General features: G+C 37.7%; 1 protein-coding gene and 1 long non-coding RNA gene across 2 annotated transcripts; both read left to right on the top strand.

The window, feature by feature from the left end:
* The first annotated feature begins 1,869 nt into the window (after positions 1–1,869).
* On the top strand, positions 1,870–9,342 carry LOC130102204 (uncharacterized). Its single transcript, XR_008809154.1, has 4 exons — positions 1,870–2,090; positions 2,787–2,871; positions 4,107–4,167; positions 8,928–9,342. It is a non-coding gene; the product is annotated as an uncharacterized LOC130102204 (long non-coding RNA).
* Positions 9,343–13,938: 4,596 nt separating this feature from the next.
* Positions 13,939–18,028, top strand: gpr157 (G protein-coupled receptor 157). Its single transcript, XM_056268088.1, has 4 exons — positions 13,939–14,329; positions 15,417–15,630; positions 16,615–16,809; positions 16,985–18,028. The coding sequence occupies exons 1-4, from the start codon at positions 13,953–13,955 to the stop codon at positions 17,198–17,200; spliced, it is 1,002 nt and encodes a 333-aa protein (XP_056124063.1). The 5' UTR covers positions 13,939–13,952; the 3' UTR covers positions 17,201–18,028.
* Positions 18,029–18,974: the final 946 nt, after the last annotated feature.

The raw sequence follows: 18,974 nt of genomic DNA, 5'->3' as shown, positions 1-18,974 counted from the left end.
AGTGTTGCAAGCATATTTGCACAAGGCAGAGTTTTAGGGATTTCCTTTATTTCGACGCTTCTGAATTTAAAGCCATCCGCAATGCTACTTCACATAATTTGCCGACCAATTAAAGCGGCATGATACAAAACTTCAGGTTCGGAAAGAGATTTTTTTTTTGATTACTCAAATGGTACAAGGCTCCAATGCAGCAGAGAGTAGGCCAGTGAGCGCGCTCGGCGTTATATTTGGCACCATCTTAACGTCCACTGCAGCATCTGTGTCAAAAAGCCATCAGTCAGCTCTGACTGACACTCCACGTGGTCTTGTAAAACCAATAGGAAATGTACATGTCAGAACAAAATGTTACTTCAGCCACCTCAGAGTGGGGCGAAACAATTAGATGAGGGGTAACTGAGAAGGGTGAAGGTGAGCTACAGGACGGCGTGGAAACGCTGGCATTTGTGACTCTGCTCTTTTTATTGGTAAGGTCATCAGTCTTGGACTGCTGCAATCCAGTGAAGTGCAGTCCTTGTACTGTAACATACATTGGACCAGACTGCAGAGAGAGAGAGAGAGAGAGAGAGAGAGAGAGAGAGGGGCCACAGAGTTACATCTACTGTGGAGCTGAGCTGTGCCGCTGCACTGCAACTCTGCCTGGTGATGAAGTTTCTCTAGAGCGCTGGGCTCTGCGTTACTGCTCTGGTGCCTCACTTTAATTAGGGTTTGTGTTTCATTACTACATAAGTCAGTGCTGGCTTATATCTGAGAAATCATTTGTGTGGATGCGTATTCCACTGAGGATTTGGGTAAGTGTGAATATTTGTGTAAAAATTCTCTGTGAAAATTTGATTCAATTGTTTAATTAAGCGATGCTTAATGGTTTCTTTCAGTAGATCAACCTAGAAATTGCACATTTGGCATGTATTTACCATGCTCTTTTTTTAATTTTTGCAAAAAAGTTTAAAAATGCATTATTAATTACTATGTTATTATCAATATTATTACTTTTATTATATACAAATTTGTCAATTGCATATATTACTTTATACATTATTATTTTATTTGAAAAAATTTTTTTGTTAATCTAAATTCTTAATATATTATTACATCTAAAATATTTTAGATACAGATATCATTGTTAAATATTTTTATTTTTATTTTCAAACTGAGCTTGTATCCTAAAAGCAGACTAGTACATTCATCAATTTGAACTTTGGTGCAGTAAGACCTTCACCACCAGGGGGAGCAGTGCAGGGTCCCATGAAGAAATCCCTCAGGGAACAAACTGCGTCTCATTGACAAAAAACAATCTGCTCTATTGTACATGATTTAAAGTTAACTCTATTGAGTTTGAAGACCCTCACTGTTCTAATGCTGTTTTAAATGAAATCCTAGAAAGTTTTAATAGATTTATTTATTGTACTGCGCTTATGCTATGCCCACTCTTAATTGTATTTTAGCTTTCAAAATAAACATTTTCAATTGAAATATTTAACAAAATAACCTATAAAATAGTATAGGAAATCCTACTGTGGCAATTCTGTTATACGCTTATACTATACTTTAATCTTTAGTCCCACTTAGGCTACGTGAATGGGTTGAAATGCCTGTGCAGACAAACAAGTGTAAATGTGAATGAAATGTAGGGTAGTTTTAACACTTTGAAGAATACCCATCATGTTACTAAATTGACTTTAGCATAATCGTTTTCTTGCGCGTGTCTGTACGTAACTTTACTCACACATCCTGCCTGAGTCACTTATTCATGTGTTGTATTGCGCAGTGACTGTCTGAACATGCCTGTAAAGACAGAACAGTGACCTCTGAGAGAGAGATGTCTCTGATTTGTCCTGTCACCTCTAATGCTAAGTCTTCTCTATTCTCTTTGCTCCTCCTCCAGTTCTCCAGTTGAAGCGGTAGAGCAGAGGGCGCTGTGCAGAGCAACAAGAACATGCCTTGACTTGTACTGGCATGTCAGGAGGGAGTTGAGGCTTGTGGTCAGCACCAGTAACTGTTTCTCATCTAACTGACCGGTGAAGACGAAAACAGCATACTATCGACTCTATGGATATTGGGACAGACTGAACTGACAAACATCCAACACCCAGGTAAGTGTCACTTCTCAGCTGTATCTTATGGAAGAATAGAAGTTTTTTTGCTTTATAATTACAGTGTAGGCCTACTTAAAAGTACATCAGTACACTGCATAATCAGTAAATGTATCCATTAAAAACCATCTAAGAATCTTAAAGAAACAAAACTGTGTGAGATAACAAGACTTGTTTTTAGAGAATATCTTGAATAAAAAAAAAAAATCTTTTTTTCTTGTTTTAAGCATAAATCTAACAAAATGCAGTAAAGTTCATGGTTAAAATGAGAAAAAAATATTATTTGTGTATATATATATAAATATTTGAAATAAAAATACAAAGATGCAGTGTAATTGGCTACAAAATAGATTTGTTTTGATTTATGAGCTGCTGTTTAAACTGAAATGGAATGGCTATAAAAATCATTGGTGTCTCTCTTATAGCAAACTTTGCCAATAATTTATTTCTTTAAGAGTCATATTATTTCCGCCTATGTGTCTAAATGAAAGCGGATTTTCACAGAGATTATTGATCAATTGTTTAATGACTCTGCCCTCATCACCTTTGGTGCTTCGTGAACAAACACTGCTGACCTTAAAAATAGAGAAAATCAATCTGAAGCAATGGAAGAATAATGGATCCCTTTGTGACTCAGTCTTTTGTGTTGTCTGAACAAACACATATATGAACTTGACTGACCGGATGTTTTTACAGTCTCTGCACTGGCTGTTCCCTCTCTGGAAGATCCCTGACCTCACCACGGCTGATTCTTCTGATGACACGACTCCTGAGACAAAAGGTGAGATGTTTTACCAGTCTTGTTTTATGTACTTACTGATGTCACTGTAAATGTATTTGGTGTCCACCAAAGTGTTGGTTACTCTCCTGAACCAGCGGTTTACTCGTAAGCAACTCTGCTGTTGCCAGAAGCATCAGTGTGCTGATAATAATGTATTTTACTGGCTGAAAGGTGGGCTGTGTGAATTATTAATGTATTCTAGCTCTACAAATAGAGCTTGCATTGATCAACAGTCTCTTGAGTAAACTGATATTGTTTAGGAATGCAATGTTTGCACTTTGTCTCCCCATATAGCCTTGCAAAGACTTGAGGTTCTAGCTTTTTTTGGTAAACAAACCTTTCAGTCCCCTATGACAGTTTCCCTCCCTTTTGTGTCTCTTCTTTTATTTTAAGATATTTTTATTTTCAGTACTGAACAGTGAAAAGCAGTTGTTCTTAAAAATGTTTGGTTCTTCTGAACTATTATCTATAACCACAAGGTTCAGAACTTAATGAGGCCTCAGGGCAAAATAAAAATGCAATTCAATGTGACAAAAATGTCGCTGAAATTGAAAATGTTATTAATGTTTTTTTTTTCATGTCTGGTATATTTCTTAATATTCTAGTTATATAATGTCACAAAATATAAATAAAAGGGTTTGATATTAATTTAAATGTATAGCTAACAGCCTAATTTATTGACAGTGTCTGTCCATTTTTTCAATTTAAATATTAGACATAAAATAATGACACTGAGTGTATTTTATATGGTTTGAAGAATATGGCCTCTTAATAAACATAAAATATAAAAGTATTTCCCTGTAGTGGAAAAATTAATTTCTGACCGTAATAGCAATTTTATTTATTTATTTGTATTTATTGATTGATTGTGAGCTCTACTCATTCTGTGGTTTCCAGTGAGTCCACTCACACTCACCCTGTTTAATGTTAAACAAATATATAATAATGTTTAATTAAATTATATTATTATTTCTAACAATGAAATACCAACTACTTAAATAAAATCACAGAGGGGAACTTGCTGGCACAGCAATAGTTTAATTAGCTGAATAAAGGAAAAAACATGAGAAGTTTTGCCAGTGACATTTAGCAGTACTTTCCCTTTAAGATGATTAAGTCAGAGGAATGATATGACTGCTGTACTATAGACAGAGTGACACAACCGTGGGAGAAAGAGAGCGAGAAAACAACAGTGCAGATGGTGGTAAAAAAACAACAAAGTGCTTCTTTTACAGAAACGTATCCAGATGTCCTGGAGACGATGAGAGACCTTGAGTCAGCTAGATTAGCAGAAAGGTGAGTGTCTGATTCTAGTTATTCAAAATTTTAACTGTCCTTGTTGATATACAGTTTTCTTTTTAAAATTAGTTCAGTACTAGCTGCATTCGGAGTGCTTTGACATATTTTTTTCACATACAGTATGTTGGCAAAAATGTGGAAAAAGTATTGTATTTTTAGGTCAACTATGATGCTATTTACATTAGATAGATAGTGGTTTGCTCCTCTACTACTGGTTTCACTCCATTTATTCTAAATGTGTATTTTCTTTAGACAATCAGATTATCAGTTTTCACTTAAACAGTTAAACTAGTTCAAACAAACTTTGTGACCCGTAAATGCATTCATTTGATCTGTCAGTTAATACAGCACCTGTGTTTCTTGGTTCTGAAGTGTGTCAGAGGCGTACAGGCACACGGCAGTGCCAGCTGGCATGTGTGTGTGTGTGTGTGTGTTTGTATGCGCATATGTTTTTCCCCTACTTCCTGAAAGCCTGTATTAGAGATTACATCAGGCCCAAAGCAGCCAGGAATTCCTGCCATCATGTGGCCTCTGCAAGCCGTTGGCCTCACGAGACAGACATAGGGACACAACACTGCAATTTAGCAACTGCAGCAGAAACCAGATCACGAGGTGTGTGTTTGTGTATGAGAGTGTGTGTGTGGGTATGTGAGGGTCTGCATGCTTTTACAAGGCATTGCATGTGGTATAATGAATTTATACATCTGTGCTGGTTTGGGTGGCATACATGTTGCGTTCCTCTTTTTCTAATGACCGTCAGACAGCTGTGTGCTCATTCATGTGTGCGTGTTTATCTTTTTCTGTCCAAAGAGCCGATCAGATTTCCTCAAAGCAGCCTTCAGATGTGGTCTAATGACACTTTTGGCTGATAGAATTCAAATCTGGTAATATGTACCAGTGCTGGGATGTCACTTAGCATGCGTCTTGTCATGTTATATCGCAGAAAACACCTACATGTTTGATGCGATAAACACATCCAGTAAGTAAGAAGGCAGCCAAGCAGGACTGGCAGGTTGTCAACACTCAGACAAAAACAGAAATTATGATGTACAGTCTGATGGGCAGCATACTTTATAATCAGTATTTTTGTCTTGTGTTTCAGTACGTAATACTTTGTGTATTATTAAAAAATCTTTCCAATAAAATCCTTAAAAGAACATTTACTTGAAAAACAAACCTATATAAGCTATTTGCAAAAGGCTTGTTATATCTGGAATTTTCTTGTTTTAAGCTTTAATCTAACAAAATGTAATGCTTAAAGGGGTCATATAATGCCATTTTTGTACAAGCTAATATGATTCTTTAGAGTCTAAATTAAAACTTTGTAATATACTTTAATTAAAAATTCTCATTAGTATTGTAAGAAAACACTTATTTTACCTGGTCAAAAACAGCTCTGTTTTCAGCACGCCGTTTCAGTGTATATGACTTTAAATGATAATGAGTTTTCCTCACCCCGCCTCTCTGTTCTGTGTACACCGTTTGTAACACAATACCATAACGCGTTGTTCATTATAGATGTGGGATTATGAATTATATTGAGAACGTCGTACATAGAAAACATGCCGTAATGTACCCCGAGTGTAAACCTTAGACGCATTCATTGTGAAGCGTGCATCTAGCGATTTGCAAAGATTAATATAAATATTAAAGATTAATAAAACGATACACTCACTTCAGTTATTTTGGAGGTTCAGCAGGAACACGAATAGTTGGTACTTCTTAGCAAAACCAGCTTTATACTGACCCTCCTCGTTTATAAGCAGTCTGGTGTGTGAAATGATTCGCGCAAATATGAAAGCATTGACGTTGCTCGTGGGGAATATTCCCTTCGAAAACAAACTCAGCCACTGCGTCTTCAGCGGTTCGGATTTAGGAACATTAAAATGACTGCTGTGTTCGTTATTACACCCAAGAACAGAACACCACAATCGCTTAGAGCCATTCTGCTCATCGACAGTGCTCCAGCATATCAACAATGACCGCGCCGGTCCGCGCAGACTATGATCGACAGCTCGCTCCCTCACGAGCGAGGGCGGGTCTGTGTTGAAACCCGGCTGTCAATCAACAATCGTGGGAGGGGCGTCCGTTTTATTGACGTCACAAAAACGAACGGCTCAATTTGAGGCAGGGGAAAACATATAAGGAGATTAAAACAAAAACACTGGATGGATTTTTATCATTATATGATGTTTGTGTACAGGCACTGCCAACACACATTTCAGTACAATCAACTTGTAAAAGTGCATGTACCATTATATGACCCCTTTAAAAAAATATACTGTAAAAAAAACATAAGCATATGTGTGTGTTTATATATATATATATATATATATATATATATACATACACACAGGCACAGATACACACACCGAAAATATTGAAATGTATTTTACATACAAGTATATATTGATATCGGATACATTGGCGGATTATTTTTATTTATTTTTTGCTTTTAATTCTAGGAATTCGGTGAAACTTTTCACTTACTGTTTGTTCTTCCTTGCAAACCTGTCAAAGAAATTCCCTCAAATATATCTAAATATATTAATTTGTAGTTTTTTGTTAACAGTTTGGGTAAAATGTAGAAATAAAGGAAGCTGCTGGAAGTTTCTTCTAGGAAAGCCTCACCCTGTTTTTGACCCCCCCACCCCCACCCTCCTCGTCCTGCGGTGATGTCAGCATTCAAGTGAGGTACTGTAGGAGTCAGCGCAAGGCTGTTACTGAAATAGTCTCATAATTACAGGTGTGTTTGCTCAGACTCAGATAACGCTGCGGACGCAACGGAATATTGTATCAGCAGTTGCTGTAAAAAGGCTTTACTGGTGCCTCTCGCTCGGACTGGAGAGTAGGGAACGAAGATAATATCACATGCGCTACTTAGCTCTCTCTTGACCTCAACCTGTTTTCATAGGCAAATGCTCATTTCAAGGGTTAACGTGCATGCGTGCGCTTGGCAATTCAGCTCTGTGGACTTTTATTACCTGCCATAACTTGTCACCAAACAGCACAAGAAAGCAATGGTACAAGAGGACAAGCACCCGCCTCAGCAGGGTCACAGTGCCCCTTATTGCATGAGTATGGGATTTCGAGCGTCTGATGACAGTGACTAAGCCTGGTGTGGCGCACATCTAATGCTGCAAGCGCTTCTACTGCATTTCAAGACCCTGATCTGATTTAACTGTCACCGGCAGCCACACGGCCATTTTTTTTCATCACTTTCTTTTTCTCTTTCACTTTTTATTTCTCTTTAATTGTGCCTCCACTTTCTCTTCCTCACTCTTCCGCTCTCCCACGCACATGCTAACTCTCTCCCACTCTGTTCTAAGCCTTCTTGCTTAGTGAGCAGAGGCCCTTCTTCTCTGGCAGAGCCCTTAAGAGAGGCTGTCTGCCCAAAATAGCTGCACTGTGGGGAATACCAACAGATAGGGCCTTCACAGTGCTTCTGTAGGTGAACAACAAATCAGGGACCGGAGTCACGGGACTGACCTCCTCAGTCATTTAACTCATAAACATATGACACCCTCATACGAGCGATCTTGCTCTTTCACATGCAAGCATTCTCACAGTTTCGTACAGGCAAATATAGGCTGAAGTGAACCCTTTGAACCTAGATTCAGCGTTTATTTGAGAATAAGTGAGTTACGGCTCTATTTGCGGTGTAGAGGGTCAGCATAGTTCATATAAGTAATAAAAGAAGGTGTGCTCTCCCCTCCCTGAGGTGTGGCGGTCTCTCAAACTTTTTTTCTGAGGATTGAGTCTTTCTCTTTCAGATGTAAGCTTTACAGGCTTGTTTACATTGGAGGGAGTCTTAGCAAGCTAGCGTTAGTCTCGTAAAGTGTTGGACGTCAGTGTATCCTCAGGGCTTGTTTTCGTCTGTCTTGTGATTATTGAAGGTAAGTGTTGTGGGTTCTGTCATAGCTTTTTATTAAATGCTAACCTGGAAGTCCCGCAGCGATGCTGAAATGACATCACAGATATGAGAACTGTGATTTTTGGTACTTTCTACCCCCAGTAATACAGTCATCATTGTCCCTTTGTACTTTGGTTTAATTTGTTTGTTGAAACTTGCACTGCAAAAATAAATCTATTTCTTAATCAGTACTTTTGTCTTTATTTCCAGTAAAAAATATTATTATAAATTAAATATAAAAATGAATATTTTTGACATTTTTATTATTATTTTAAACAGCAAGGATGACAGTAAAAATATTTTACAAAATAATGTTTTTTTATAAATAAATCAAAGAAAAAATATTAAGCATCACACAACTCTTTTCAACATTGATAATTATAAGAAATTGAGCAGCAAATAGACTGTTTTCTATTTGAATATATTTTAATTTAATTTAATTTATTCATGTGATGGCAACATTTTCAGCATCTTTACTCCAGTCTTCAGTGTCTGAAGTGTCTAATATGCTGAAAATGTTGCCACCACATGAATAAATTAAATTAAATTCAAATATATTCAAATAGAAAACAGTTGTTTTAAATTGTAATAATATTTGACAATATAATATATTATAACATATGTTTTGTAAAAGAAGTGTTTCTTTATTTTGTTTGGGTTTTTTTAACCTTTTTTGTTATACATTTATTTTTTATTGTTTATTTTAATAATTTTAACTTGAAAACAAAACAATTATTTTTTCAATTCTGTCATCCCTTGTGTTATGTCACACAGTTCTGTTTTCGTATGCAGCAGTGGTGAGGTGTAATAAACTGGAAATATGAGATATTTTCTGTGTTTTCAGGCGACCTCTCACCTACCGTCATCTCTTGGAAACTGAAAGCAGAACAAAGGCTTATTCGGTAAGGGGAAATCTACCTCTGTCCCTGGCTGTCATAGAAGAACTCTGGACATTCCATGAGCAGAGTATTAAAGTGTCCAGAGCTCACCTGCAGAAGACGGGAGAGTCATATACGAGGAGCCTTTACAGTCACCGACAGATGAGGGCGAGAGATGCTGAAGTGATGGAAGGAGAGCGAGCGAGTGAGGGATGAGGGGCGCTGCTGTGAGTGGTTCTTTGGCAGTGTCTTAGCTGGTTGTTGTGTGGAGTGAGAACGAAGCAATCAGCAAGTATACTGCCGCAGAAACTCATCACCTTAGGAAGCCCATCCATCCAACCCCGCTCATGCACTTACAGCCTGGAGAGAAACAAGAAAAGAGAAACTTCAGTCTCTACATATTACCAAGCTTCTCTTCCCATTCATTCTTCTTTTCTAATTGTGAGTGTGAGCTTTTGTTTCTGTCACTGTCGTTTGAACACGTACAGCGACTGATTTCATGAGTGTTTCAAGTGAAAGACTGATTCATGCTTACAGTATCTTGGGTCATTTTTTCCATGACGTTGTTGTCATAGTTTAGATCAAACCTCTTTTTCTTTTTTTCTCTTTTCAATGAGATCAGGAGTGATTTAGTCAAGTGTTATTGTGAATATCAGCTGACCAGATTTCAGTATTGAAATTACATTGTTGTGACATGTTTATACTTGACCTATAGCTTACAGTCTGATGACATATTCAGATGACTGTGTTGTAATATGTTCATTATGAAGTTTGTTAATGAATTAAAATATACATTATCATCATAATGATGAACAAAAATACTAATCATTCTGGTTTGAAAAATATCTAGAATATTTTTTGGAAAATAAAAAATATATATGAAATATATGCACATTACTTTGTATATTATAGAACATCTAGAATGTATTTAATAACATATATATATATATATATATATATATATATATATATATATATTGTATTAATATAAATTTAAATGTATTTTTAATAGACTGTATTTTTATGATCAAAATATATGAATGCATTTTTTTTAAATGTCGTCATTATTGTCATGTGTTATTTCTCTATTTATGGTTTCTGTTTAGTATTAACTTTAAAGCAGTTTGTGTGTATCAAGTCGAGTTTCATTTTCAGGGAATTTCATTAGTGTTTTGGTTTCGGTTGTTGATCATCAAAAGGGTGGTTTGAGCAGGTGAATGAAACGCCCGTAACTCACTTGGGTTTTTGATGTAATCACATCAGTGTGGCAATAAGTCTGAACTTGTCCAGAAAGCTGAAAATCAATTTAGTAAGGTCTTTTACAAAGTATTAAAGCACTTTGTTTTAAATCATACCTTGAAAATGAGTTAACAGTGTAGCCTTCACAGATTTAATATCACAAACATATTAATGTTACTTTAAAAGGTATGTTGTTGGACACCATATGTATATCAAAGTGCAATGATAGCAATTGAACTGTATGGATAACCTCAGATATTTGTCCAATAGGCCAGTTTAATCACTTGCTGGATTGGATCTGTGCCAACACTGTCAATCACAGTTTTATGCAATGACACATTTTTGGGGCAAACGTATGTTGTTTCTGTTGTATGAAGCCAGACTCTATTTTGAATTTTATTTTACTTTATCTCTTTAGTCTGAATTGTATTCTGTCAGTAGTTTTATTTGGATATATTATCTGTGATGAAAGATCAAAACTGAACTTGCCTTGTTAACCAGACCTCCTGATGTGATTCATGCACATATCAGAATACAAAATAAACGTTTTTACTAAGTCCCTCTCAAATATATTTTTCATTGGATTACAATACAACAAAATATGTTATTTAACACATTTTTTATATAACAGTGCCTTTTGCTGAAAGCCTCATTTCTGCTCACTTTTAGACTGTATCTTCACACCTTATACTGGCAGAATTTAGGTATTCATTTAATTTACTATGGATGCATGGCAGGAGAACTAAAGGGTTGCCTTTTAGGGGACCTATTATACCCCTTTTTTACAAGATGTAATATAACTCTCAGGTGTCCCTAGAATGTGTCTGTGAAGTTTCAGCATGTATCTTTAAATGCAAATGAGTTGCTGCTCCCCGCCCTGCCATCCAGAAGAGGGCGGAGCCTTTACATTCTCTGCAAAAAACTAAAACATCTGTTTGGTTTTGATTATCACCTCTATCACGGTCACTCTCACCTGACATTGCAGTTCTTCATCATCAAGAAAGTTTATTATCTGCATGCATTTTAAAGCCATATCAGTCTAAACTTCTTATATACGATATATATTATTGCGCTTAAAACTGTCAAATTCACACAAGATTATGTCAAAAACAACAAACAACAACACAAAGTTTACATAAAGACAGTCGGTAATGTCTGTGAATGTAAACTGCAAGTAAAGAAATCGCATGTGTATATTAGATCTGTGTATTAAAGTGAAAACAGCTTAATATACAGTACCTGCTATATATGCTGTTAATATGAATCAAACAAAAAGAAAAAAAGAAAATCACTCACTGCTCTTGATTAAATAACTTGAGCAGCTTTAATAAGAATATTTTTTTTACTTGAATGCTGCTGTTAAATGCTCTGGAGAGGAGATACACATGGCGGACTGTGTACAGCTGGCACCGTAAACACTTGCGGTCTTAGTCCGCACTTTCGTGACGTAATGCCACTTTGACTGCCGAGAAGAAGTCTGCTGCGGAGCTCGCTTTAGTGCTGGCTTGGTAAAAGTGCACGTTGAGGGCACATATCTACCGCAAAGGGGGGTGGGGGAAGGGGGTCGTGAGCACCCTTTTGAAAATGACAAATAAAACATCCTACGGTCTCATGGACTTAACGGACACGCACGCACGGCAGCCATTGTAAGTCCACAAAAACAAAAGTACATATAGTGTGACATTTAGGACAGGGCCATAGCGTACTGTGTACAGCTCATTCAGGGCGGGTCTATGCTAATAGGGCAGAGTCCATCAGCAGTCGTGGGCGGGGCCTGTGCAATGTGACGTCACAAAACTACAATCTGCAAACGGCTTGTCTTGAGACACTGCTCATGATTTATGGGGATTAAAAAAATATGAATGGGTGGATTTTTACCATTATAGGGTGGTTGTGTATACACACACTGCCAACACACATGTTCAAACACCATGTAAAAGGGAATTTTGCATAAAAGGTGCCCTTTAATGGAGGATCAAGCAAAGCATTGTTTTTTTTTGTTTTGTTTTTCACCTCTTTTTTTCTCTGTCTAAAAAAAAATTATGCACTGTGACAGTGAGATAAAAGGAGATATATCCCTAAATTTAATCCTGGCCTAAATAATAGACCAGTGGAAACAAAAATCTCGCTGGAAACTGAAATACAGGCTAATATTTTTTTGACAAAAGCGGCACCTCACTCCAAACATTCCTGCAAGACAGCTCGAAACACTAATGATATAATGAGGTTAATGCAATGCAAGTTACAAATCAAATTACAAAAATGTTTCACAAAGAAAAGAAAAGAAAAGAAAAGAAAAGAAAAGAAAAGAAAAAAGAAAATGACCAAGATCTTGAAGCTTGATTAAAGTTCACATAACGCCATCTAATGGTGTAGTATAGTGATTGCAGATGTATTGTCAATAATTGCAGAAACATTTGCAATGCCGCATTGCTTGCACATAGCCTATTGCGTATACTCTCACAGTTCCATTTGGAATGTTGGAATGCAGATTTTTAAAATGAACTGGGGCCATCACCATCGCTAATAATAGCTTATTACTGGTTGAATGACATTTGGTTGACAAGGATTAAAGATCTAAAGAAAAAAATAATGTTTGGAATCTTTGCCTATACAGTAGGCCTATAAGTGCTTTCTAGTGGTGTTTGTTTCTTAATTAATCTTTGACGTGAATGAATCAAATCTGGTGAGAGAGAAAAAACGATAGATCTGCTTTATCGTCATTTGTGAGGGAAAAGGTTAAACATTCTCTCTAGAGTCCCTTGTAATAAAGCACAATACTTGTTTGGGTCGATTCGATTCGGCGTTTTTTTTTTTTAACGAATGGTTCCTTCCATGACTCGCAAATCGACAGCAGTCATTAGTCTCCTTCTACTGTAGTGACGGTGGCCCTGTCCCAAATGGCACCATAAGCTCTTCCTGTGAGTCTGCACCATAGACTGTGGTCTGCACCATGGTCTGCACTTTCGTGACGTAACGCCGCTTTGACTGTCGAGAAGAAGTCTGCGGGTTTGGCAAAATTGCGCATTGAGGGCGCATATCGACCACAAAGGGGGCGCTCGCGAGCACCCTTCTGAAACCCAAAATGACAATCGGACACCCCAGAGCCGTTAAATATCTGGGACACCCTACGGTCGCGCACGCGGCAGCCATTGTAAAAGTCCACAAGACCGAACCATAGACTGTAAAAAACGAACGTGCATATGAAAGTGTGCCATTTGGGACAGGGCCGATGAAACCAACAGAAAGAGTCACTAAACGAATCAGTGAACCATTCTGTATGAATCTTTTTAGTGAATTGTTTCAAAGGATTCGAATCATTTAATGAATCAGTTTCATTTCCCAGCACTAGTGAGTTCACCTTCTGAAACTGTTCAGCGCAAAAACAAAGTTTGTCAGCTTAGATTTTAAAGGCTGGGGTACGTATGGTTTGTTTTATAAAGACAATCGGGTTTCATAAGTAGATGGCGACACATTGCAACATGTTTTGATTTGTTGTTATTATTGTCAAGACATTGTTTCACTGCCTCAGCTGTTGTGAAGAAGCTGTTTGACTGGCTTTTAGCCTATAAAGCTTCTCACATCGCTGGATCTTAAAGCCCGTCTTGTTTTCGGGGGAATGCTTCGTCAGGGGGACAGTGGACTGGGTATTTATTTACAAGAGGATTCGATACTTCAAATAAGGCAACATTTTAACAAACATAAACACACAAACGGCGCCGGTAGATTTTGAAGTAGTCCACGGGAAAACTATGGCCGAGACGAACCGGACCGCCGTGTATGTTTACGAACAGGTTGTTATCCTGGCATCATGTATACTTTCGTTTTTTGGGTCACTTTTAATTATATGCACATATCTACGTTGGCTCGATTTGAGAACTACACCGAGAAAACTGCTCGTGTATCTGTCTGTGTCTGACCTTCTGTCTGCACTCTCGTACTTTTACGGAGTTTTGCGGATTTTTGACTCTGATTCTGCGGATTGTATTGCGCAAGGAGCAATTTCCACATTCGCGAACACCAGCTCATTCTTCTGGACCGTGGCTATAGCCATCTACTTGTATGTTTTTATTGTGAAGTCCAGCCAGAGACAGGCCGACAACTTGGTGCTGTATTTTCATCTTATCAGGTAAACTCTTCGAAGCATTTCTTCACTGTCAGGGATAGTTCACCCAAAAATGAAAATTCTCTCATCATTTACTTACCCTTATGTTGTTCCAAACCTGTATTCTGAGTTTTTATCTTCTGTTGAACTAAAAAGAAGATATTTCAAAGAATGTTGGTAACCAGACAGTTGACGGTAGTAGGAAAAAAATACTATGGAAGTCAATGGCTACCGTCAACTGTTTGATTACAGACATTCTTCAAAATATCTTCTTTTGTGTTTAGCAGAAGAGGGAAACTCATACAGGGTTGGAACAATAAAAGGGTGAGTAAATTATGACAGAAGTTTTATTTTTGGGTAAACTATCCCTTTAAAGCAAAGGTTAACCCAAATAAAATAAAATAAATCTTTAATATTTACTCATCACCATTATGATGTTCCAAACCTGTATGACTTTTTATTCAGTGGAACACAAAAGCAAATGTTTTAAGAATGACTGAGTCACCATTCACTTTAATATTATGGGAAAATGTGAAATCCCTTTAAAATTTTCCAGGGTTGCTTATAGCGTCAATTAAACCAATTTCTTTGCATTCAATCTTACTTTTTCGTATTTATGAATTAATATTTAATAAACATGCAATAATTACTAATTTTAACATACTTTATTTACCTTTGGAGTTTCAGAGTTTAGTTGACGTATAGTTGACGTTTTAATGTAGTACTAGGCTATTGAATTCAGTTCTGATATGTAATATTTGTACTTTTAAAAATAATTTTGAAAGTTATATATGTAAATTATATAGCCTAAAATCTAAATGTTGAAGAAATAAAACATCCATATGCATGTCATGCTAATCCTTTAATTTAATTTACAGGTAACCTTTATATATTAAAGGAATTTAGGAATGGAGATTCCTTTTTATAATCAGTTTATAATATTTTGCCTTTAGAATCCTATTCCTTTAGCTTCATGAATAAAAAGGGTTTTAGACAGTCAGTGTTCTTTACAAAGACTATAATAAAGATTTTGTGTGAGAAGCCTGGCTCTCATGAACTCACTTGTAAATCCTGTTTCCAGTCTGATCTTGTGATTTGTGGTTTTTGTCAGCTGGGGCGTTCCTTTCGCCATCACTGTGGCAGCCCTGTCCCTGCACAAGATCGGCTATGATGCCTCTGAAGTGTCCGTAGGCTGGTGCTGGGTGAACATCCAGGCTGAAGACCATGTGCTGTGGATGCTGCTCACGGGAAAGATCTGGGAGTTCATTGCCTATGTCACACTGCCAGTCCTGTACATCCTTATTAAGATACACATAAACAGAGCAGTAAGTCCACCGCTGCTCATCACAGACAGTTTAACATTACTGCTTAGCAGAGTTTTGCATGACATTTTCATAAACTCTTAATGTGTGCAATAGGTGAGTTAATGTATCTGGGAAATATAATAATATCATAAAATAGTGATTTCTAGGCCTGGAAATGTCATGGAAATGAATAAAATCTTAAAAGGTCATAAAAGTATCTTCAGTTATGGTGAGCTATAAAATACTTCAAGGACTATAAACTCTTAGTGATTTTTTTTATTTATTTTATTATTGAAAAAATCAGTTGGATAAGTTATGGAAAATCACTTGTAAAAAGGGGTGGGACCGTGGGAACCCAGTAAAGTTCATTGTTGGAATTAAATAAGCAAATAATATTAAAGACTGGCTGACATTCTTGTCATAGTAACACAACTACATTCTGCAAACCACATGTTTTAGTGATGGGGGTGTATGTTTATGCTGTTTCCCTGCAAAGGAAATATGAAAGATTTAGTATCACTTCGGTTTTTAGGTTTGCCAGCCACTTTCAATACACTTTTAAATTGACAGGTCAGCTAACAACAAAAATTCTGTCATCATTTAAACTACTGTTTAAAAGTTGGTGTCGGTAAGATTTTGAATGTTTTTAAAATAAGTCTTTATTTGATGAAAAATACAGTAAAACATTAATATTGTGACAAATATGATTACAATTTAAAGTAGCTGTAGAAAACGTGAATTTTCCTTCAGGATTCTATGATGCATAGAATATTCAAAAGAACAGCATTTATTTGAAATAGGAATCTTTTGTCACTTTTGAACAGTTTAAAGTATCCTTGCTGGATAAAAGTATTAATTTCTTTCAAATAAATTACTCAATGTTAATGTACGCAACAACATTGCATAAGTCATGTGTAAGTCAGAATTTTTATTTTAAGTGAGCTGTTACTTTAATATTAAATATCTCTCTTTGTGCTCTTTTTATTCTCATGTGATGTTTTTCAGCATGCAGCCCTGTCTGAGTACCGTCCCATCCTGACCAGCAGCCCTGTCTCTCACTCACTGTCTTCCATGGCAGACAGGAAGCTCACCCTCATCCCCATCATCTTCATTATACTCCGCCTGTGGAGCACCATCCGCTTCCTGCTCCTGCTGACTGACTCCCCTGCAGGGCACAATCCAGTACTGGTGACCTTGCATGTAAGTCACCTGGTTCCACTTAGTTAGCCTGAAATTAACTTCATTTTCTTCTACCTGAAGTCCAATTCTCCTTAGCATCATGCTGTTTATTTGTGTACTTCATCAAAGTCATTTATCTTTACTTGCCCTTATTGCATTTGGCAACCCAATGATTCTGATTTCATTTTTTAAATAGGGAATTGGAAACACCTTTCAAGGAGCTGCGAACTGCATCATGTTTGTGCTGTTCACTCCCTCGATTCGTTCACGACTGGTGGCTCTGCTGTGCTGCAAAGGTTGGGACAGACACTGGAGCTCAGAATCAGTGTCCCAGAACAGGGCAAATGCATATACGCCTTCACACAGGGAGGAAAACACCAGCCCCCAAACCTTGGAGAACAGTGTGGAGTAAGAGCTATTAGGATCCTGCATCTGCTCCTGTACATTTAACTCTGTTTAAACGCACAAGGCTGGGTGATACCAAGAATGAAAGCTCTGACTTAAAGTTTATGGCTCTCTGCTGTGGTTGTTCGACTTACATCAGAGCCTTATGCTCAGCCTTCTTGTTTGACCAAGCGCCTTCACGGATTACAGGGGACTGTGGTCACATGCACAAAACCCACAGAGCATGGAACACAAATGCACTTTCTGTTACCGGTTTAGCTCTGCACTTTAGGCGAAAGGCTTTCTGTCTTCCAAATCTGTTTTCATTCTGCTGCCGCAGATATCTCATGTTCATTTAAATAGAAATGAGATCTGTAGCTCAGGGGAAGCGAGGATACAGCAGTTTATTATCTAGTGACCAAAATGGCAAATGTACTGTGAAGGGTTTTTACAAGGGATTTTTTTCCTCATTCTCCCAACAAAGCACGTGTTCTTAATGCAAAGTTAATACTGTACATTACATCTATTATGTATTTTTAAAGCATGATTTATATGGATACTGTACTTATATGTATAAACGTATAGTATTTCTTTTTCTTTTTTTCTGTATGTATATATTATGTCAATCTCATTTAATTTTATTCACTTTTTCTCTGTAAATAGACACATGCTCCTAGCTGGCCAAAATTTGCATCCAGGACACAGGCCACAAAATGCACATTTATTGTTACTTCACAATGCCTTTGAAACACTGGGGAAGAAGTGCCTTGTAATCGTTGCATATGTAGTTATCAATTTGTACATGTAGTTATTTTATCAGCATATTAACTGAATTCAATAAAGTGATTAACTTTCAGATTCAGTGTTACTTAAGTATTTTTTATATACGATTTCCATTACACGAGAGTAGATGTTAAAACTTCATGCTGATTTGTACTCGGCTTTCGCCAAGATAAGCAAAACTAAGACGTAGCTTTACAGTAAACTATGCTTCTCCATCCATTTACGCTTCTTTCCATATGGTGGTGTGACTCCCCTTCTGTCCGGCGTTAACGGCTGCAGTGTACTTGGCGCGTCAGCACACGCGACGGCTGCAACTACAGGACCAGCACGACAACCGTCTGGATTGAGCCGAGTAGGGGACATCTCTAGGGTCTTCAAGTGGACACCTTCCGTCCTCAGTGTTTCGTCGACTAGCCCACGACACCTCAAGAGGGCCCGACAGTGACTCTGGCGTCCCAGAGTCACCCCCCTCCGTCCCCCACTCAACTCAGTCCAGCTTACTGACCTCTACATCCCTCCTGCTGCTGAGACCTAACCACAATCTCTCCGCAACTCGACCATACGCGCCAACCCGTTTGACTAAGGCTGTCGAGCCCCACTGGTGCGTTAATATGCAGTTTCAGTGGACAACGGTTCCGTATGGCATACCACCTACCACAAAACACAATATCTGCCCAACCACCCGTCATTCACGCAATATTCACAGGAACGTATACAAATAAACCAACAGACTTTTCAAGTTTTCAAGAATTCTACGAAACCGTAGCGTGGCGGCCTGCACACAGCCAGCTAGAATCTTTCCGTCTCAACCACAGCCAGTTGCTGCTCCTTTCTGCTGCTTCAGATAAGTTCTTTACTGTGCGACGCAACTCTTGGCCGCTGAATCCGATGTCTCTGAGGAACCGGGTTGTAGAGTGTGCCACAAAACCTCGGCAACCCACTTCCACTGGATAAACCTGGACTCTCCATCCTCGCTGTTCTGCTTCAGTGGCCAGATGAGAATACCGCAGTTTCTTCTC

The sequence above is a fragment of the Rhinichthys klamathensis genome, unplaced genomic scaffold (assembly GCF_029890125.1).
Source record: "Rhinichthys klamathensis goyatoka isolate OS25496 unplaced genomic scaffold, OSU_Roscu_1.1 h1tg000269l_1, whole genome shotgun sequence".
Taxonomy (NCBI): Eukaryota; Metazoa; Chordata; class Actinopteri; order Cypriniformes; family Leuciscidae; genus Rhinichthys; species Rhinichthys klamathensis.
Note: the sequence above shows the minus strand (reverse complement) of the source record. Positions and strands in the feature narration are given on the sequence as shown.

What these genes read in the sequence shown, in the direction of transcription:
- gpr157 (XM_056268088.1), top strand. Translation starts at nt 13,953, where the DNA reads ATGGCCGAGACGAACCGGACCGCCGTGTATGTTTACGAACAGGTTGTT. An exon ending in CTGTATTTTCATCTTATCAG is followed by an intron (nt 14,330 to 15,416) that starts GTAAACTCTTCG and finishes GGTTTTTGTCAG; the next exon opens with CTGGGGCGTTCCTTTCGCCA. An exon ending in CAGTACTGGTGACCTTGCAT is followed by an intron (nt 16,810 to 16,984) that starts GTAAGTCACCTG and finishes TTTTTTAAATAG; the next exon opens with GGAATTGGAAACACCTTTCA.